Below are 21,789 nucleotides of genomic sequence, written 5' to 3' on the forward strand. Positions count from 1 at the left end.
AGGCCCTGGCCTCTATGTAAACATGATACTGAAAAGAAAATATGGAACAGCAGGAAGGATTTACCCAGGATTTTGCCATCTTACCTGATATAAATCACTTATCATAATATAACATAGAGCAAAATGAGATAAAAATACAACCGCTAATTTGGAACAGACCATAAAAGATGACGTGAAGGGGGCAAAAAAAGTGGAATGAATCATTTACATCATACAATGAATGGTGAAGGAAAATAGTGTGAGAAAAATGTTAGGTAGGAAAATTTAAGTCATTTTAAGTCAACCCAGGGAGTTATGACCAAATATAGCCTATAGCATTTAAGTAACCCCAATAGTCCAGTATCCAGCAGGTGTTTATCCAAATTGTGAATCCCATTATGAACAGTCTGAAACTGGATCTGCGGAATGGAGGTGAATGTCCATTTTAAGAATCCTGGTATGAATCTTTTGAAGGTATATTTTGTCAGTGTGGTGACAGGGTGATGACAAAACCTTTGTGCTTGATAGCAAACAGAAGTAGCCACATAAAACTAAATGACCTACTCTCCACATTTGGAACTAATTTCTCCCACCACCTATGAAAGCAAGAATGCCAAAATCTGGATTGCATTTCCCTCAAAATGGCAAACATTGAAGGGTTACTGTACATGCAGAAATGTTCGTGGTGGATTAATGTTCACGGTTTTCGCGGTGACCACTTCACCGCGAACTTAAAACCACCGCGAACATTTTTCTATCATGGTATTAGATTGCAGTCTATGGTGTTACCGAACTTAAATCCACCGCGAAAAGTCCTTTTCCCCGCTATCGCGAAATTAAATCCCCGCGAACTTTAATGCATTTACGGTACTTGGTCAGTTGGTGGGAAAAAATACAGTCAAATCTGCACAAGTTACCACCTCTACAAATGAACCAGTACCAGACCAATGTGATTGTGACCACATTTTTGTGTGTTTCCATTGACACAAGCACAGGAATCTATAGTGACTACCTGTTCACATAGACCAGATTTTATCAGTCCCCTGAGTAGTCTTCTTGAACAGCTTTGAATGTACTCTTTGTATTTATGACTTGTCAAACCATCATCTAATGATACTAACTCTTCCATACATGATAAACTACAAGACTATAAGAGAGAATGATTAAATCAAGATGGGTTTGGATGTCTAGCCAGGTGTGTGTCAAGGAAATATGTACCCTGTATTCTTCAGGTAACATGCTTTACAGACCTAGTAATTATCCTTACCCAAAGTGGGACATCAAATAAGTATAATTACTACATTGTCGTGAAATTTCTCTTCATTTGCATGTACAAGAATGTTCAAGATGACCTAAGGCATGGAAAGAGTCAGTGCACTTTCCCAGTGGTGAGATACATGCGCAAAGTTTTGGTCATTGAATATCTATAAATAATGTACCATACGGTGAAAGATTTTACAGTACATTGACGTGAGTAGCAGTCATGCATTGACAAAAACTTCATTTCCTTCAAAGATGCCCATCAAGGGTGCAGATAGCTTAACAAGTTAGCTAATGTTACAACAGGAAGAAAAATAGAGTTCAAAAGAAGTTCAAGGTTGACTGGGGACAGCTACAGGAAAAGATAACAGGTGGAAGAGCGCAGATAACTCCAGGAGTGAAACGGGATATATGTCCTACTTACACGTCGCACACATCCCGGATGATCGCAACCAGCGGCTTTTTCTGGAAAGGGAAAGAGACGGATAAAGATTAGATCATCTGTATACAAACACTGTGCCCTGGTTCAGGTGATATCTTTCACCTCAGGTAGCTTCAATGTCTCAAGTTCATAACAGCAACACAGGTAAAACATCATGATCAAGGGGGTTAATACCAGCAAGGTTGTTGTAACGTCCTTGATACCAGTAGGTTTTTAAATCCTTGTAGCAACAACATGCATAAGCATGGGGGCTAAGTTTACATGATGATTATACTGCATGCAACAGCTAAGTTACCACTTCTGAATGAAACTACATGTAATACATAATACATGTACCAAAGAAACAAGACATATCTGGTCTTGTATTAATATATTAATATTAATTAATCATGCATACACAACTTTTGACAAGTATATAGCTTCTGTAAAGAAGAGAAAATTTATACAGCCCTTGCATAGTACAGACTCAGGTACCATACCTTCCGTCTCAAAGAGTTGAAATATGCCATATCCAACAGAAACAGGCTAAAATCCTACATCAGTACATGAAAATATCTGCTGTTTTGTGAGTCCCCCCAAGCTGAACTGGAAGACCACCGGCATACAAACATACACACACAACAGATCCAGGTCTGCAGCATGCAGGGTCCACATGTGGTGTGAATGGTATGGGGTCCACTGTGATGCTAATCACAACATGGACCAGACCATGTGTTAAGAACAATAAGGGGTGGTTTACAATGGACCCTACCACTTACTGTATACTGTACTTTGCACTTTCAGTAGGTTTATTTTGTGGTAGGGGAAAAGGAAATTTTCATGGTGGTTGGAGCAGTTTGTATAGTAAAGTAGTAAAACAAGGGAGACATGTTCAAAGTGTCATGAATTTGCAACCGAGAAGTCACTGTAAAACTACAAATATAAAACCACTGTTTATATTTCAAGACATACAGTAAATCATTACAAAACTAGAGTTCCACGACCCCATACCTTCGCCAAATGATTCTATCTTCTACAACTGCTGTATTGATTGTGTTTGTCGTTAATTATTCAAATGTAGTTATCATTTGCATTAATTATATAACTTGATCATCTCCTCCACCAAACAACAGACGTATGCAATCTATGTTATTAAAGAAAGAAGGCTTTTATCGCATTTCCTGATAATTTATGCAAATGAGGACCGCAGCATGTCCAAAACTCAAAATATCAAACCAGGAAGCTCCACTGCAGTACCGTAACTGGCCACTAGTGGGCCCAAAATCTAATCATTCTTAGGTCTCAACAAGACCTACCTACATACCAAATATCAATACAATCCATCCAGGCGTTCTTGAGTTATGCTGGTCTTCTACAGACATACAAACATATACACGCTACCCAAAATACAACCTTCTTGGCGAAGGTAATTATGACTTCACTAAAAACTTGCAAGTAATATTTTAGTTGCTTTTTAGCCAACGGACTATGTATTCAAGGAGGTTTACCCTATATAGTATAATCTTCTTGATGCATTCAAAAAGGTCGCAATACATAGATGTTTCCTTGGACCTTGCATATTTTGCAGGTACAGACAACATTTTAGATTTAGAATGTGAGGGACCCATGAAGTCTTGATGCTTTCTGGCCTAAGATCAATACATGTATTATGATCTGAACAAAAGAAGAACAAAAGCATTTAGAAATTTTGCAAAAAATTAGCTTTTTCCACAAACAATTTTGCCTTAAAACTCTACAGAATGTTATACATATTGGTCTCTCTTTATACCTTTTTCACACAGTAGACATGATAGATCTGTCCATCATACTTAGCAGTTCAACCAATGATAGCATGGCAATTAGTAAATCGATCAATAAGAGAATGGCTGAAAAAAATATATTCGCATTATTACTTTTTTATCTCTTAACGGACCAGGAGATCAGTCTACAACTCTACGCTACTCTAAATTGCTACATCTTTCGGTGCATTACACCAAGGAGCTTTTAAGGTCTCATTGATGTATTACTCCGCGAGTGGGTACCCTAAAAGAGATCCGAGCCAAAAATGAACGGCTGCACGGACGCATGTTTTGAGCGGTGAGAAATTCCCTTTTAGCCAGCGGAACTGATCTCAAAAGTTAGATTGGTGAAAGCTTATTTGTAACTGAAGAAATTAGCAGGTAAAGTTTTGCAGCCGCGCGCTAGGTCGGAGTGGTGCGGTTGTACACTAGCAGCGAAAAAGTGCCTTTTGTGGGGATTGACTAATCGTAGTTTGTAATTGCTATAAAAAAAGTTCATACGTATAGTTTACGTTGGCAATTTTTTCCCACGATATAGGGTAAATGTGCTAAACATAGAATGAAAAATCTGCTGAAATTTCACGTAGCTTCATTATCAACGCGACCATTTAAACCACGAATTATAACATACACTCGGCACAAAAAGTTTGGAATATCAACTTTGGTATATCATATTTCCGTTATTTATGGATCAATTTCAATATATTATATATCAATAGAAAGCTTGTGTGATTTTCTTTCCTATGGTATCAAACTCATCATGGTTTTATACACAGAAAACGAGCACAAGGCCTGCTTACATGAGTGGGTCACGAAAAAAAAGTGCCCAAATTCCCCTACTTCTGTTCAACACTGTATCGTCCTGTTGATATTGGCGCGTGTGTCACTGCTTCAATCAATCCTCTTTTCACTTCACACTTGGTATACGGAACATAAAGATTGAGTAGAGTATATGTGCCCTTTCGATAGTTGGATGGCAGAATCAAAGCGCGGATGCGGCAAGGAGAACCGCACGCTGACACGACAAGAGTAACTTTCGGCATTTGGTGGTGGAGGCAGTGTCATGGTGTGGGGCGGTATAACCGCCATAGGAAAAACAAGACTCGTCATCATTCCAGGCAACTCCAATGTGGTGAGATATAGGGACACCATCCTCCATCCAGTAGCAATATTCTACCCTTTCAATATTGGACTAAATGTCAATGCAAGATTACAACGTTAACACCAGTCCACACAGAGCAAGGACCACTGGATGCTGGAGTACAGTCTTAGGGTGGAATAGCCTTCCTATGGCTTATGGCTAGCACTCGATTGATCACCTCTTGCCATGGTTCAGATTTTTTGCTTGAATAAAGAGTAACAGTAGCTTTGATTGACATGTCCTGTTTATTCAACTTGCCTTCATTCACAAGTCAATACCGACAGAAGAAAATGAGCAGAATGGAGTGATTGACTTTAGTAGGGTAATTTTGGCACTTTATCTTTAGTACCCCCTGTACGTAAGCAGGCCTGGTGCTCGTTCCATGAATTTACACTCTTAAGATACTCTACTCAGATATGCTTAAAAGAAACTTGGATGTTCTGTATACCAAACGTTAGGTGAAAAACGGATTGATTGAATCATTGTCACCCGCGGCCATAACAACCGGACGATAAAGTTTTCAACAAAAACGGGGGAATTTGGGCACTTTTTTTTCGTGACCCACTCACGTTAGCAGGCCTAGTGTATGTTCCATGAGTTAACACTGATAATGAGTTTGGTACCATTGGAAAGAAAATCATGCAAGCTTTCTATAGGTATATAATATATTGAAATTGATGCAGATACAACAGAAATATGATCAACCGAAGTTGATATTCCAAACTTTTTGTGCTGAGTGTAGAAGTCTATGGGAAGAAGAAACTCATCAATGAGACCTTTATCAAAAGCTCCTTGATTACACTAATCATAATATTTACTATTTGATCTTATGTTGTGAAAATTTGTGTGGTTTGGGGAAAACTAAATGGGAGATGATTTCAGAAATAAGTTTTGTCTATTTGCCTCATTTTCAATCTATCATGGCCACCCCATGACCTCCTTGGTTGCATTCAGTGATTCAGTTCACTGTTGACTTGGGTCCTGCCCCCTATCTCCCTCTGCAATAACTGCAGTATGCTTAGAACTGCAAAGATCATCAGGTAACAGATAGCCAGTCTTCCTTTGGATCAGCTACATTGTGTCAGGGTTATCAGAGGTCTCATAAGTCAATGATTGATATTTGGTTGGATAAACCATCTTATAAAAAACACTGTGGGTCAACACTGCTCTTCTCATTAAATGGGCTGGGTTCTTTCTTATGTACAGGTTTAATACACAAGACTGACAGCCCACAAAGATCACAATAATAATAAAGTTCATTTTTTTATACAGTCAGAGCCAGTTACTAATCCATTACCAAAATGTCCAGTTAAAAATTAGGCTACTTAGAAATCTAGTCAGTAATTACAATACATTATTATTTACTACTGGCCTTCACAGTCAAGCCATCATCCAGGGCTGGATTTACATTCTACATTTACACATGCATTTTATACTGGACTCAGGACTCTACAAGGATAACACAGACCTGTGTTTAATCTGCCTGGAGATAACCTTTGGTTGACTTCAAAAGCTTGTGTGTAAATTGGGCCATTGAGGTTTTCCACAAGTTTGTATTTACTCAATTACTGTAAATGTTTTGCAATTTTTTCAGTGATTCCTGCAAAGTCAAAACCACAGAACCAAAATACTTCTTATTGAGTTCTTCTGCCTGCCAACCCCTTGTTACAACCACCAACTAAAAAACTAGAAATATCACTGTGACCACCTCCGTTTCGCCCTACAACTTTAAAGGCATTTACAGTAAACTCTTTGATGAGATTCAATCAATGATTCCCCAAGCTAACGACAGAACACTGCACATTTTCTGCAACACGCATGATGTGACCAGGAAACATCCAACCTCCTTGAAACATCCATACCAAGGAGGAAACATCCCTACCAGGGCTTCTTCCGTCCCAGGATGAAAATTTACTTTTAAAAAAATGTCCCTCAGTCCGTCAAAAAAATTCAGACATCATGACACAAAATTGTATTTGAAATTGTATTTTCCCAGGCTAAATGACAGATTTATCATAACAAATCAACAAGATGAGCTCCCAGACAAAAAGTGGGATGGAAAAAAATAAAGTTTGAGGCAGCCCTGATCCCTACCAATGGGGAAATGTCCTGAAAGTGAAAGAACAAGGCAAGACAATGTCTAGAAACTGTTGAAAGGAATACATGAATAAGGAGAGCTAACTACTATTTTAAAATCTTGACTGTGGCATGTTCAGAACATCAAAACCCGGAAACTGTGCTGATAGGCCTAGGAGGCTCATTATTGAACTGTACCTTTAATTTTCCAACCTATTATAGGTATCAAATATCAATAGGTTCCATTCACAGCTTCTCGACAGGGACAAACAAATGGCTTAAAAAAATAACTTTCTAAAGTTTCTTGTGGAAAGTAAAACTCTAAAAAACATTCAAAAAACATAGACTGTTTATAGAGTCATCATTTCCCCAAAAATCCATTACACAGATCTCTCTGTAAATTAATTGTTTGACTTGTCCTCTTTACTTTCTAACATTGTTGTCCCAACTGTTCCCCCAGAGGAATCAGAAGAGGACATACATGTCTCTGTAGCCTGTGTGATGCATGGGTTCAGTTTCTAGGAACAATCAGCAGCTTTGTAATGGTGAGAATGGTCTCATGCATATGAAGAAGAAGAACTTTATTGCACGACAACTGTAGAGGATACAGTGTTTGGCAACTTGAACATACAATACATACAGAACAGAACACTACATGAGTTACTAGTATCTAAAAATCTAACAGACTAATCTATTTTGAGACGAACATGACACCACAACACAAACAATAGCTCTCTGTGAATGCCAGCCACTCCCCCATTATCCAATTTGTCTGGAATTTTATTCTTCACTGCTTGTCTTCTCAACTCCCAGACTGTAATGCTGTCCAAGCAGTAGATATTCTCACCAAGATGTAGGCCTCCTTGACTTACAGACATCCTTATGGCTTCTATAATAAAAATTTCTTTGTTTTGATACAACACAATAGTTGCAAATTATGTTGACTCTCAAAAGTAATATTTTACCAACCTTCTGTATTTTTCTTAGGTCAGAGCTACCTTTGAGGAACTATGCAACATGTGTACAGGAACAGGACATCATTTATATAGTTGTTTTTTTTCAGTGCCTAGAACCTGGAGTTTTCTTCAGTAGACTTACTTAGTAAAAGTTTTGAGGGGTGGGGTGGGGGGTCACTTACCTGATCAAAATCAACAAGCTGGGCCATTTTCCCCGAGCCTGGGAACTCGATCGCCAGCTTGACGATGTCCTGGGAGACCGGCATGATGTCGCGTGTGTCTGGACAAATCTCAGAACTGCTGATCTCCCTTCATCACTGCCAAAAAAACTATGTCCGGAAAGGGAAATGTTTACTCATGGATAAATTGACATCCCGGAAGCTGGACCAGTGTCAGAAGTCACAAAATCAAAGCCTTTAGAAAATCCAATGAGTTTGAGTTTCTTCAACTCGTTCCTCTGAATATTAACGATGTCGTCGATGTAAGAGAGGCACTTCGGGTACTTCTGGTGTCAAGCTATAGCTCCAAAGAGTTCAAAATACTTTTCTCCGCCACCACAGTCTATCAGTTCGGGAAAATAGGAAGTAGAGTCTTTGTCCCGGAAGTGAAGCACTCCGCATGCGCAGTTTAGGGCCTCATGGGAAAAAGCACCAAGATGGCGGCGCTCATGGCAAGAAGAGCCACACGAGGGTTTGTCTTATTTTCTTCGGCCTCGCGACGCGAAATCATCATTAAACAACCCACCGCAGCTGCAGTATTGTGCCACAGACTTTTTGCCTCCAGGAGACTAGCACCGGTGTACAGGTTTGCCTGCGTTTCTCGGTTTTCTACGACGATATCTGTTCCGGCCGAAGACTCCATCACGCAATCCATTCTGAAAGAGAAAAGTGCAGCAGAGCAAGGTACTTCTGACGATAAGAAGGAAGGGCAAGAGGATAAAAAGGATGAGAAGCCCAAACGAGATTGGACCAAAATCAGCATCTACGTGACCCTGGCAATGTTCGGCGTCGGTGGTACCGTCTCTTTGGTTGAAATGGGGCGACCTCAACGCGATGAAAACGGGCAAGTTGTCAAGGACGAGTTTTCCAACGACGTGATTTTCGTAGCGTACTTCCGCCGAGCCTGGAAGGAGATGATGGGTTATAAGACCATGATTGAAGAGCCTAGCCGTGAGAAGCTCCTACCTGACCCCTTACAGGAGCCCTACTACCAGCCACCCTACACCCTTGTGCTGGAGATGACAGGCGTGCTGGTACACCCAGAGTGGACCTATGCCAGTGGTTGGCGCTTCAAGAAGCGGCCTGGCCTGGACTATTTCCTCTCACAGGTTGGCCCACCTCTCTTCGAGGTCGTCATCTACACCCGTGAGCAGGGCTTTACCGCCTACCCCCTGATCGACAGCCTTGACCCCAACGGCTACATCATGTACCGTCTGTTCCGAGACGCAACGAAGTACATGAATGGCCACCACGTGAAAGACCTCTCCAGTCTGAACCGTGACATGGGTAAGGTCATAATCGTTGATTGTGATCCACACGCGTACCAACTGCAACCAAGCAACGCTGTTGGTCTGAAGAAGTGGGATGGTAACAGTGATGACCGGACTCTGTTCGACTTGGCATTCTTCCTCCGCACTGTCGCGACGAGTGGCGTGGAGGACATTCGGCCGGTGTTGGACTATTACAGGTCAGAGGACGACCCACTCGAAGCCTTCAAGCGGAACCAGGCACGACTACAGGAGGAGCAGGCAAGGAAGATAGAGGAGGAAGCTGAGAATAAGAAGTCTGTTGCACCTCTTGGTAGCTGGAGTAGAGGATTCTTTGGGTCCAGAAGATAGGGAGCAGTAGCATTAATCTACATTCATGATATTCTACTGAAACTACATCATAGTGCTGTACATACTACATTACGTACAAATGAAACAGTGTCAGAGTCATAGATGGCACAGTCATTTTCAATCAATCAAACAACACAGGATGCTTTTATGCAGAAGCCACAGCAGATAGCTTAGAAAGTTTTTGGTAAGCATAACTTGTGTGCAGACTTGGAAAATTAAAAACAACAAAGTACCATTTCAAAGTATTACCTTTAGCCTGACTTAATCATGCTTTTTGCATCCCTGGTGTCAGGGAGGCAGCCAATGAATCAGCCCTTTACAGCAAGAAATTAACACAGATTCACAGACTATTGTATCCCATTTTCCATTTTCACCTTTGATTTCAGATTCGATGGTAGATATAGATAAATATGGATGTATATCAGTGAAATGTTTGTCAAATGAAATAGGGAATGCTGCAGACATTTTAGTCTGCCAGTTATCAAATTTGATATGCATATTTTGCCAAATGTTCTTATAGTTGCAGTACTGGTGCATTTCTATTCAGTTATTTTTCCTTTTTGCAGATCTACATGTAACTTCAGTATCAAAAGGCATTCCTACTATTTGTTGACAAAACTCAATAAACTGTACACTAGTAAGATAAATGGTGTGCCTTGCAGTGCTTGCACTTCATTGTTTTACATCATACCTCATTCTGTAAGTTTGTTCAGACCATGGCTGTCCCCAGGACCCAGCCTTCCATCCTTGGACAGAAATTTGCTTATTCAATGGGATGGAACAAAAATTTCCACCATCCATTCCCAAAATCTGAACTTCATGACATGAAATTGGTGAAAATGTATATTCGTAAGTTTAGAATGACAGATTTAACAACGAAAACTAAAAACATGGCTCTTAAACAATTACTGGAGCAAAAAAAATTCAAAACTAGATACAGCCCTGGTTCAGACCCTTGTCTAGTGGTGCATACAGCTGTTTGAGTAGCAAGTTATATTTTTACAGGGAGGAGTGCTAAGTTGCTAGCCTTTTCACTTGCTAGCCCTTTCCCTTTAAAAGCGGCATCACCTCGAACAGGGAACCCCCATTTTATGTCCCTTCCAAAAGAGTGCAGCCCCAACCAAGATGCCCTACCCAGGAATGAACCGAGGTCTCCCAGTAACTAATTAATTGCAACCTGGAGCTGAACTGTGAGGGCGCTACCAGTTGACATACAGGACATCCCCATTCTGTAAGTACATATCTGTATTGGTATTGAAGGCAAGGTTATTGTCGAGCCTGAGTACCATCTGCCGTAGTGAAAGGATTGAGCCAGCGGTCACTAAGTAGGATGGTACTCTAACCATGGCTCCTGTAAAAATCCAGGTGACCATTCCAGCATAAGTTCGTAACAACTGAATTGCGAAATTGTTTCAACTGCAAATTTAAAGCACTGCAAAAACCCTTTTCCCTTCTACAGTGAATTAAAACCATGAAATTAATTGACAGTAAATTTATTAAGTGTCTGAGACACAATCACATACCAATGTAGACAGACAACCATCTACAGCTTGCTATTAATATGATTCATTCAGCCAAAATGTTGCTTATCATGCCCGTAGCCGCTCAAAAGGTCCGCTTTTTCAGGATCGAAGGTCCACTTTTTCATGTCCAAGATTTTTTTTCAAAGGCATGACTGATTTGCATTTTTCCTTGATAGACATTTCAGCCAATCGTAGTGAGTCTATCAGCAAAATTTGCCCCAGAAAGTGCAGGAAATGGCTTTTCAGAGGGTCCAGATTTCAAAATTTCCCCGGACCTCCATTGCGACGCCTCACGCCTTTGGTGTCGGACATGGTGAAAATATGTTGAGGGAGTTGGCCTCAAAGCCTTGTCCTTTAATAGAAATTCCATTAAACTTCGCAAGCGATTTTTGACGGTCAAAATGCAGGAAATGGCGTTTCAGAGGGTCAAAATTTCATTTTTTCCGGGGGAGCATGCCCCCGGACCCCCCTAGATACCTCACGCCTTCGGCGTGAGTCTCGTGCCTGCGGCGCTCGATGGTCCCACATTTACTAAAAAGAACCCCCCCAACCGAAATCCTGGCTATGGGCATGCTTATGTAGTATGTAGTACAAAACAGCTGCAAGACAAGAAACAAGCATTGAATTATCCCCCCCCCCCCAGTTTTGTACCTGAAGTCACATGTCAAATGCCTCATGACACGATGTGCAAGGACATTACAAATGACCAGCACGTAAGCAAGTCTTTGATATGATACAAAGAGACAGCATGTTTACATTGTTTCTTGGAAACGCCTTAACATCCATTAGGGAAGTGCTTAGCAATTGTTCTGTTGAACCCTATTTCATTTATGAATGTAACAATTGCAGCATCCAGCCTAACAATACCTGTCACCATACATCACAATAATTTCATCACATCCTGGACAACATTCACATCCCCTGATTACTTTGCTCAAAATGTTTGGGGAGGCAATTTCAATAATTTGCATCTTGTACCAACTTTGTATCAGGATTGGTATTAAAGGGCGGTAATTTGGAGTGGTTGCGAGGAAAGGTGCCTTGTAGGTTTTCATATCCTGGCCATAGTCTATATTAAAAAAAGAGAACATTCGTGCACTTTTGCCACGCTCTATGGGGCTATTGAAAGAACATCAGCTCAATGGTGCCTATCACCAATATGGTGTCATAAATTATTACTGATGTTTTGCTGGTTGTCATAGTGGTCTATGTGTATGGTAATCCCTCAAAAATTAAAAAAGAAAATGCAATTAAGGAAATGACTCCATACCCTCTTCCCGAGAAGTATTCAAAGAGTAAAAAGAATTTAACCATAACAAGTAAATGCAATATTGCAACTTTAAAAGTAGAGTTTGACTCTAAACAGCACATACCACCTGTTGTCCTCTTAATGGCATGCTTTAAGACGTCATACACTTTTGGATCTAACGTTCTTGTCAAACATAAAGAGCTACTCATGAAGCAATCATGAGAGTGGCGAAAAGGACAATAAGGCTATGAAATATTAATGTACGGTATTGTTGACGAAGGGCTCACCGGTCTAGGTAGCTCATTGTACGTGCCATCCCGTACCAGGGAGACCTTCTACACCGTACGTGTTTTGAGATTGTTGTATTGGAGGAAAAGCAGAAAAGTAAGTGGCAAGGCCGTAGGGCCAGAGGGATTCGATATTAGCGGTGAAGATGGGGCGTTTGGAACCCCTCATTGTGATTGGTAAGTTTTAAAAGTTTTTATTTTCATTTTGAAGTCAGGATGAAATTAGAGTCAACGTAAAAGAAATGCTGGTCATTCTACATGTATTTTTAAAAAGGTGAATCTCTGTTTAGTTCTCCGTTTAGAATCTGGCTTCTGTACCTTTTCCAGGTTATGTTTATCTTGCATTGTAAAAAACTATATGGATCCCATATGGTTGCGGCATACTCTAGTTCTACATGTGCTTGCATGCAAGTGTCTTCACCTTTGCTTCACATGCCCAAATATTACATTTGATCACTCCCCATGTCTGTTAAACTTTATATTCTATTGCAAAGCATAATTGATCGAGGATAAGCGTGGAAGGTCTAAACTGCCTGGTTATGGTGGATTTTCTGCTTTCCAGTGGTCTGTACCGCCGTAGTTGTCGTGTGCGGACAACGGTGGCCAGGCCAGGTGACGACTCCGACTCCGGATGGGTCGCATGGGCCCTATCCGTCTCCGGATGGGTCGCATGGTCCCTATCCGTATCCTGACGGCAGCGAACAGCAGCCTAACGCCACCCACAACTGCCGGGACCACCCAGAAATCTGCCGCTACCGACAGGAACTCAAGACTTGGCAGGACGGACAACATGACAACGGGACAGGGATCTGCCAACCGCTCCAATCCGTCTACGGACTTTCACCAATGGTAATTTATGTTGCATTTTTGCATGTGAAGTACAGAATGATGAGGTGCATAATCCTTGTCTCTCTTGTTTGCCTTATCTGAACATTTTGGGCAGTTTCGAAACTTTCATTTGTGTTTTTGCCCAAGGTTGTTTTGTTCATGTTTGATCAATGTCTTAACAGCGATTTTGTGCCGGACTTGGCGGCTGTGTTGTTGGCGACGACTGCCGACGGTGGAGTGGTCTTCAATGTCTGCCAGGCACCGTGTTTTGTCCCGCGACCAACCTCTGCTTACCGACCAACATGACTAGCTACTGCATCAACGGCACCACGATGTGCTCACAGCGTGAGGTACCGTGCACTTGTTTCTAGAGCTAAAGGGGATAGAAAGAGAGAAAGAGAGGGAGAGAAAGAGAGAGAGAGAGAGAGTGTGTGTGTGTGTGTGATACATTTCCAAACGGTGAACCGTCCCTTCTTCTCGTAAAACCAGCTATAGTCTTCTGATACAACAACGCACCTATTAACGTTATCATAAAATTGTAGTTGATCATGATGTTTTACTTTGATGTTAATGTTATCGATCTTTTTAATGCTGCATAGGCACAATAGCAATTTCTAAGTCACATGAAAATCTGCCCGGCTATGGTTTCTCTCAGTTCTCTGTACAGAAAAAAATGTTGTTTTGGTATTTCCTTTGTAAAGAATCAGCCGCATGTTCAAAGCTGTTCCCAACCATACAACAATGATTTGAACTATGTACATATGAAGTTGCTGTTAAAGCAATACACAACTATAACAGCACACAAAATGTTGATCTCTATAAACTTCCGTCATTAAAGAATGAGGAGTTTGCACGCAAAGCTGTAAGTCTTGCACAAGAGTACAGCTCACACCCGCCCGACTGCCTTGGTTGTGGGTCGTCATACTGTCGGCGGATAGTTGGTTATCGACACTGTCATCAATTGGATCAGATTGGTAAGTATGAGTGTTTTATTATGATTATATTGGTTAAGTCCCCACCTGAAAAGCCGGAATCCGTCTGACTGCTATAACAAAAAAGGAATCCGTCTGACTGCTGTAACAAAAAAGGAAGAGTACATATATTGTGTGAAATCTTTCTTGAAATGTTTTGTTAGCATGATTACAGACAAAATGTCGGATACGATTTCTCTGCTGATTGTTCTGAACATATCAAATAACGTGCAAGGGTATTAGAATGTTGCATTGCAAGGTACATCATGTAACACTGGGTGGTATGAACTGGGAGAAATTCTATTAGTAGGGATACGAATTGAGTATGTGTTATTTATGATTTCTACAGCCTTTTGCCCGACATCGCGGCGGTGCATTCTGGAAAACGAAGCGTGTGAAGGCTTCATCTCATTGGGAGCCCCTCCAGAACTATCGACGGAAGGACCACGGAGGGAAGAGCCAGTGACGCACGAACCAAGGACGGAAGAACCACGGAGGGAAGAGACAGGGACGGACGAACCAAGGACGGAAGAACCACGGAGGGAAAGACCAGCGACGGAAGAACCACGGACGGAAGAACCACGGAGGGATGAACCAGGGACGGAAGAACCAGGGACGGAAGACTCGTGGACGGAAGAACCAGGGACGGAAGACTCGTGGACGGAAGAACCAGGGACCGAAGACTCGTGGGCGGAAGAACCAGGGACCGAAGAACCACGGAGGGAAGGACCAGGGACGGAAGAACCACGGAGGGAAGGACCAGGGGCGGAAGAAACAGGAACGGGAGAACCAGAACCATCAATGCCAGACCCATCAACACTAAAGCCATCTACACCCAAAACATCGACCCCAGAACCATTGACAACAGAGCGGTCAACACTAAAGCCATCTACTCCTAAAGCATCGACTCCAAAACAATCGACACTAGAGTCGTCAACGCTGATGCCATCTACACTTAAACCCTCGACTCAAGAACTGTCGACACCAAAACCGTCGACAGAAGACCCATATGGCCACGATGCCAACCCCAACTGCACAATGGTAAAGTTCTTCGAAGTTTTCTCCTATTACAACCTTGAATGGCTTGAAAATCAGCATGTTTTGATATCTTTTACCGTACTGTGGGTGATATTAATTGGAAGCATCTTTAAATTTCTTTTTCAAGTTAAAATGCCATATCTTACTATCGACCTTTTCTTGATGTTTATCCACAATAACTTTACCTTGATGTGGATCATGGATGGTTCTTGAACTAAAAGCTGAATGATAGCCTGGTATGAAGCACTCGGACTGTATGTACAACGGAATGTCATCTTGGCAATCAAGGGACCCTGTACACGGAAGTCAACTGTCGCCCGAGCCAAGGCACCGTACCGGGAAACATCAGAATTGATCGAAATCTTCACAAACTCATCACAGGATAATTTCCCGTCTCCTCGTGTAAGATGACATGCATCTTCATTTTACTTAGGTGTGCAAAGAACGCGTCACAGAAATGTACTGCGAACTGCTGCTATGTAAGCCGTAATAAATGTCTTTCCATAACCACCGCTCCATGTTGTGTGATTTATCTTTCTTGTGTTGTGTTTGCTACACTGTACACTGACACTTTGAAAGGCGATTGCGTGGCGTACTTTGGGCCAAACAACATGCGCTCAACATCACTGACACACTGTAACGAATTGCATTACTAGTACCAAGACGCATTTTAATCGTACCTATGTAGAGTTTTGTGACAGCGTTTTCTAACATGCCTGAGCGCTCACGTCCTTGCATCAGATATTCTGCGCCGAGTACGGAAGGTGCGTGCCAAGGGATAGCAGTTGCCATGGCGACGGGAAGGGAGTGACTTGTTTACCTGGTCAGGTGAGCCACAAATGAAATAAGCTGTATTGTTATATTGTCATTATTGGGTAATTTGTGACGCAAATGGTTACTGCTAGGTAACTGCTTGCGTCTCAGTGCATTTTCTTTATATGCTTCGAGGCCACAATAATTAATAATTCAAAGGTATAATCACAAAATGACACAGCCAGGGACAATGACTTTATTCTGACAATGTTTTAAGCGAGTATCTCACTCGGCCGCGACAAGTTTGCAATTTTTTTTTTAAGTGACACAAAGGGGTAGATGCATCTCAAGCGGATATATAATGACATTTTTATAGCCTCCCATAAAGTTTTAACATCAAAACCAAGCGAAATTATACATTTAAAGATCAAAAAGAGGCAAATAATGCTCATAAAGATCAGAAACAAGCAAAATCATAATAAGTTCCCCACTTACCCGATGCATCTCTAGCGCCCCCCTCCAAGACACAAAGTTTGCAATTGTTTGTTGCGGCATTCTGTGTCGCTAATCTTCCCTTCCGACGTGTGACGCATATGCGTATGAAGCCCAGACGAGTAGGCTACTGTAACCGCAGCAACTAAATTAAAAACCAATTTAGATTAGTAATGAAATTAGAAAAAAAAAAGATTTGCAGTGATAAAAGGATGTGTAACGTTACATCATATTGTACGATACATACGAAATGAAATATCCATCCACATAACGTTAAAACAATCATGTACCGAATTCCACTCTTTGTGTGTTTTGTACCATTTACGTGTAATGATACAAAGACATAAATCTATATACATATAGAATTAGGACATACAAACCTGAAACTGCAATATTATTTTTTACAGTTGCTTTTAGTACTAATGGGGACCTAATGGTGCCTAATAAGAGTATAGTTCGCGTCAATGGTGGCATTTTTGTAGCTTTTGGGAAAAATCGCCATATTAGGTGTTCTTTGGTGCTGACCGTCGGCTAATTGGCGACTAGTCGTGGCCAGTTGGTGAATGATTAAAGGAACTGATCTTTTGACAATGTTCCAACGTTGTGGTCAGCTTGAAATCAACCCAGTCACTCATGAAATTATGAAAATTTAGATATCTCAAGAAGACATCTGCCTTTACCTTTGTGCCAAATTGCAAGTCATCCGATTAGAAATGAGGCTGTTCACATAAAATCACTTGCATTACTTTTTGACTCACACACGTACATTCATCCGTTACATTACTCATGGTTTTCAGTGTGGAGACAGGAACATGTGTTTGCACGGAAAGGACAGAGATCCGCTTAGATTAAACATTGAGTAAAGGATTGATGATTTTTGCTCAGTGACGATTCTTTGAGTACATGTAGTTTATTTTACTATTTCTTCCGTTTTCAGGCGTTCAGTTTGGAGTCAGGAAGGTGTGTTTCGACAGATAAGAAGAAGGGGGAAGTAACATGTGGTAACCGCGAGGTATGAGGCAAAACAATAATTATATATCTATTGTAGCCAGATTTGTATTTCTGTATTTTTGTGTGATAACAATAAGGAAGCCTTCATTGCATTTCCTCTCTGAAATGTTTGTATCCATTCGCACCCTGTCAGGTCTTCAGCGCGGAGCTCGGGACGTGTGTGTCGGCGGCCGTTTTGGACAAGACGCAGGCAGTCACCTGCAGGCCTGGCGAGGTACGGATGATTTGAAGTACTAATGTCTATGCCTTCCGTCGTTCCTGTCGAAATTTGGAATGGCTTTCTATATTTCTAAGGCCACAGAAAATAAATCCGCGCCCATTTCGAAAACACACACGCACACACAAGATATAATGTTATATCGTTGAATCGTTACTAAATAAGTACGGGGTGTGCTACGAAACGCTATTTCTAGGCCTCTTCTGAGAATCTCCTCCTGGACTACATGTCAACATGACGCGAACATGCCGAAAATATTGTCTTGTGGTTGCCTTCATTGTAGTTGCGGAAGTGATACTAGTGATAACCATGATTGTATACGTAGCTGTAGAAGTGAAACTAGTGAAAGCAGTTTTAGAGGTGACACGAGTACAGTGTGGTAGCCTTGAGTACTAGTTGATTAGTGATGCTTGGCTAGTGTCACTTTGCTTGATGACGGGGAAAAACTGGCTGTGAGGCCGTATTTTGTCACTTCAACCTTGTTACAACATCTACGGTCTTACTTTATTTGCCCATCTTGTTGTTTTTGTGTTCTCGCATATATAGCATAGATTTGGAGTCTGCGGATGAAAATGAAATTTATTTGCTGTGGCCTAAACATGTTCCTTCATTGTACAAATGTCAGGTCTTCAGTGCGGACGTGGGGCGATGTGTGCTTGATCGCGACACCACGTGGACCGCTTCCTGCGGAAATGGAGAGGTAACGTTACAAACATAAAAACACTTGAAAAATTTTGTTCCATCTCATTGTCACTGTTACGCTGATGTACACATCAATTTTTCTTTACAACATTGTGTGCTCACTCTTTACACCCCAGGTCTTCAATCTGGAAGAAGAAAGGTGTGTCACGGTGACCCCCCGAGCTCCGTACAGCACGCAGGGAGGATCATGCCAACCAGGGCAGGTAGGAGGAAGCAAACGTTTCATATTGGTCTATTCGTATGCTTGTGGTTAGGTTAGTTCATTTATATCCACTTGCTTGTTTGTATGTATAGACGTATAAGACCATGCCAAAGTCATTGTAATTTTGTTGTACCAATAAAGATTTTAAAAATCAATTTGATACAATTTTGTGTACTTCCTTTGAGGCAGCAGATTATTTATTCCTGGGTGTTCATTTTCCTCTTCCAGAGTTTCTGCTTGCAGACTGGCCGATGTGTCCCTGACACGTGTACAACCACCACCACTGTCGACAAGGAGAGAGCTGTTACCTGTAGTGGGAATGAGGTCAGAAAATTATATTTGATATTGCTCTTTTTATAATGATTGTCAGGAAATATGATTTTCTTTACTTTCCCAAGGGTACCCCACGGTCCTTTTTTTTCTGATGGATCTCTGCCTTGCTGGAAGAAGCGCTGAATTGTACATAAAATTTTGAAGTCATTGGGTATTAGGACAACCAAACTAATTTTTTATTCAAATGTCTCTAAAAACGATTCCTAGCCTTATATATATCACATTCTGTCAAAGTGTGACATATCTCAATATCTTGTGTATTGGTCTGTCCTAGGTATTCTCCATGCAGGCAAACCGATGTGTCCAGGTCATGCCCACATCCACTACCACCAACGACGACACAGTTACCTGCAGTGAGAATGAGGTATCACACAGTAATTACAGTGTAAAATATAATAAAATGTAGTGAATGGTTGTGACAGTAGGTGTTACTATGGTAGTAGTTGTGTGGGACCAAATGGCCTAATCGGCAGCATGTTTGACTCAGGCCCAGAAGGTCCTGAGTTCAAACCCTGCCGTGTCACCGATCTTGTACCCTTGGGAAAGGCACTTTACACGACTTTCCTCACTTCACTCAAGTGAAAAATGAGTATATAGGCTACAAAGGTCTTCAGCAAATTGAAGTTGGTAGCCTCAAAACGAAAGAAGAAGACGAGTAGAATGCCTGTTGCTCCACATTGTTTCCACAGATGGTTGGATTAAAGACAATCTATGTGTAGCTTGAAGGAGCCTTGATATGAAACATCTTGCATGGTACAAACAAAGTCCTCAGTGTGAACATCTGTGAATTCTGATGATGTCAATGATCTTGACAACTTGCTTTGGCCTCTTCTAGGTTTTCAACTTGCAGACAGGGCAATGCACACGTGTCCCAACCGCTGCCAGTAAGGAGGCGCATGGTCTTTTTAGCGAATGCCCACAAACGCCCACTCTAGAGAAGTCCGCGCTGCACGAATCTCATTTTTTTTGCTTGGAATATGTCCACGTTGTGCTCCCATGTATTAATCCTGAGTTTCAAGTCAATCCATTCACCCGAAGTGACATAAATCAAAGTTTTCGATTCTCGATGGTCTTTTTAGCGAACGCCCAGCAAAATGTCTTTTTAGCGAATGCCCACTATATCCACAAAAATATCGGCCGTCGCGCAACGACACCTAAACCTACCGCCACAAACATGTTCAAGATGGTGTCCCATTGATGTGTACGGAGTTTCCGTGCTTTACAAGCATTTTAAGTCCCTGTTTTTGGTCAAAATGTACGGCGCCGATACTACCATACATTAACTATAGCAATTCAAAATGGCGGGCACTAGTCATGTGACCTCCTTGCGGGACTGTTCTATAAGTATCGCGGGAGGGACTGTTGTAGCATAGCTAATCATACAACCATTTTAGAGTGAATTCTGAACAAGATTTTCATTTCATAGTGCTATCATCTGACTGATATTTACATTGTGGTCCTTTTTTCTGTGCTATTATTACCCAGGTTTGAGGAACTTAGTGCAAATATGGATATTGATTCACCTCAGTGCCCAATTAATGTACAAAAGGCTCAGACACATTAGTGTTATAAACCTGACTAGGGGCAGGTAACCAATACTAGAAAAACATAGCTATTTATTATTAACAATACTATTTACATTATGATAATAACTCTTCACCAAACTGGACTTTTCTTATCTTTATTTATCACAGAAACATTGTTACAATGAGGATTTGATTAGATGAGTATCTGTTACAGTGTGTACAAACTTATTTGAAATACAAAAATGTATTTCATTTCACTTCCTAAATATTTTTAAAGTATTGGAAGAAGTTGACACATAAACAATATTAATTGCATTATTTGTGTGCAGTAAAATGTGACCACATGCTATCAATAGCCTAATAAAATGTTGGAACATGGCACAAGCGGGCTCCTCTTCTGAGTACAGAAAGGAAATGTTTTATAACATTTAGTTATGACGTAGAAAATTTCAATTGTAAAATGTACCTTTATTAACATTTACAAACAAATTGTTTTTTTTCTCTTCTTAATAAATGACAACAATACAGGTAAGTAAGGTGTGTTTCCTTTTATAACAGGCCATGTAAGACGCCGTACAGGTAAGTAAGGTGTGTTTCCTTTTATAGCAGACCAGGTAAGACACCGTACAGGTGAGGAAGGTGTGTTTCCTTGACTACAGACTAGGTAAGACACCTTACAGGTGAGTAACGTGTATTTCCTTTCATTACAGACCAGGTAAGACACCGTACAGGTGAGTAACGTGTATTTCCTTTGTTTACAAACCAGGTAAGACACCATACAGGTGAGTAACGTGTATTTCCTTTGATAACAGACCAGGTAAGACACCGTACAGGTGAGTAAGGTGTGTTTCCTTGACTACAGACTAGGTAAGACACCGTACATGTGAGTAACGTGTATTTCCTTTGATTACAGACCAGGTAAGACACCATACAGGTGAGTAACGTGTATTTCCTTTCATTACAGACCAGGTAAGACACCGCACAGGTGAGTAAGGTGTGTTTCCTTTTTCTATAGACCAGATAGGGTATTACACAGGTGAGTAAGGCGTCTTTCCTTTGCCTATATACCATATAGGCCATTATAGAGGTGAGTAAGGCGTCTTTCCTTTGCCTATAGACCAGATAGGGTATTATGCAGGTGAGTAAAGCAACTTTCCTTTGCCTATAGACCAGATAGGGTATATACAG

General features: G+C 41.1%; 3 protein-coding genes across 3 annotated transcripts in view; 2 read left to right on the forward strand and 1 right to left on the reverse strand.

The window, feature by feature from the left end:
* Positions 1–8,043, reverse strand: part of LOC118418042 (engulfment and cell motility protein 1-like) — a gene marked incomplete in the record, with an annotated part of 37,717 nt that extends 29,674 nt beyond the window's left edge. Inside the window, 2 exon segments of the mRNA XM_035823849.1 lie at positions 1,664–1,704; positions 7,815–8,043. Of these exon segments, the coding sequence (XP_035679742.1) occupies positions 1,664–1,704; positions 7,815–7,898 (125 nt within the window).
* A 190-nt stretch (positions 8,044–8,233) lies between these two features.
* LOC118418043 (mitochondrial import inner membrane translocase subunit TIM50-like) lies at positions 8,234–10,107 on the forward strand. Its single transcript, XM_035823850.1, has one exon. The coding sequence runs from the start codon at positions 8,270–8,272 to the stop codon at positions 9,467–9,469; it is 1,200 nt and encodes a 399-aa protein (XP_035679743.1). The 5' UTR covers positions 8,234–8,269; the 3' UTR covers positions 9,470–10,107.
* Positions 10,108–11,653: 1,546 nt separating this feature from the next.
* LOC118418099 overlaps positions 11,654–21,789 on the forward strand; it is a 37,173-nt gene continuing 27,037 nt past the window's right edge. The window contains exons 1-11 of the mRNA XM_035823928.1: positions 11,654–12,705; positions 13,091–13,377; positions 13,539–13,706; positions 16,107–16,193; positions 17,548–17,622; positions 17,755–17,835; positions 18,464–18,538; positions 18,657–18,743; positions 18,971–19,066; positions 19,350–19,439; positions 19,911–19,967. Coding sequence (XP_035679821.1) covers positions 12,675–12,705; positions 13,091–13,377; positions 13,539–13,706; positions 16,107–16,193; positions 17,548–17,622; positions 17,755–17,835; positions 18,464–18,538; positions 18,657–18,743; positions 18,971–19,066; positions 19,350–19,439; positions 19,911–19,967 — 1,134 coding nt within the window. The 5' untranslated portion in view covers positions 11,654–12,674. The remainder of the gene's footprint in view (positions 12,706–13,090; positions 13,378–13,538; positions 13,707–16,106; positions 16,194–17,547; positions 17,623–17,754; positions 17,836–18,463; positions 18,539–18,656; positions 18,744–18,970; positions 19,067–19,349; positions 19,440–19,910; positions 19,968–21,789) is intronic.

Source organism: Branchiostoma floridae, chromosome 6, assembly GCF_000003815.2.
Source record: "Branchiostoma floridae strain S238N-H82 chromosome 6, Bfl_VNyyK, whole genome shotgun sequence".
NCBI classification, from domain to species: Eukaryota; Metazoa; Chordata; class Leptocardii; order Amphioxiformes; family Branchiostomatidae; genus Branchiostoma; species Branchiostoma floridae.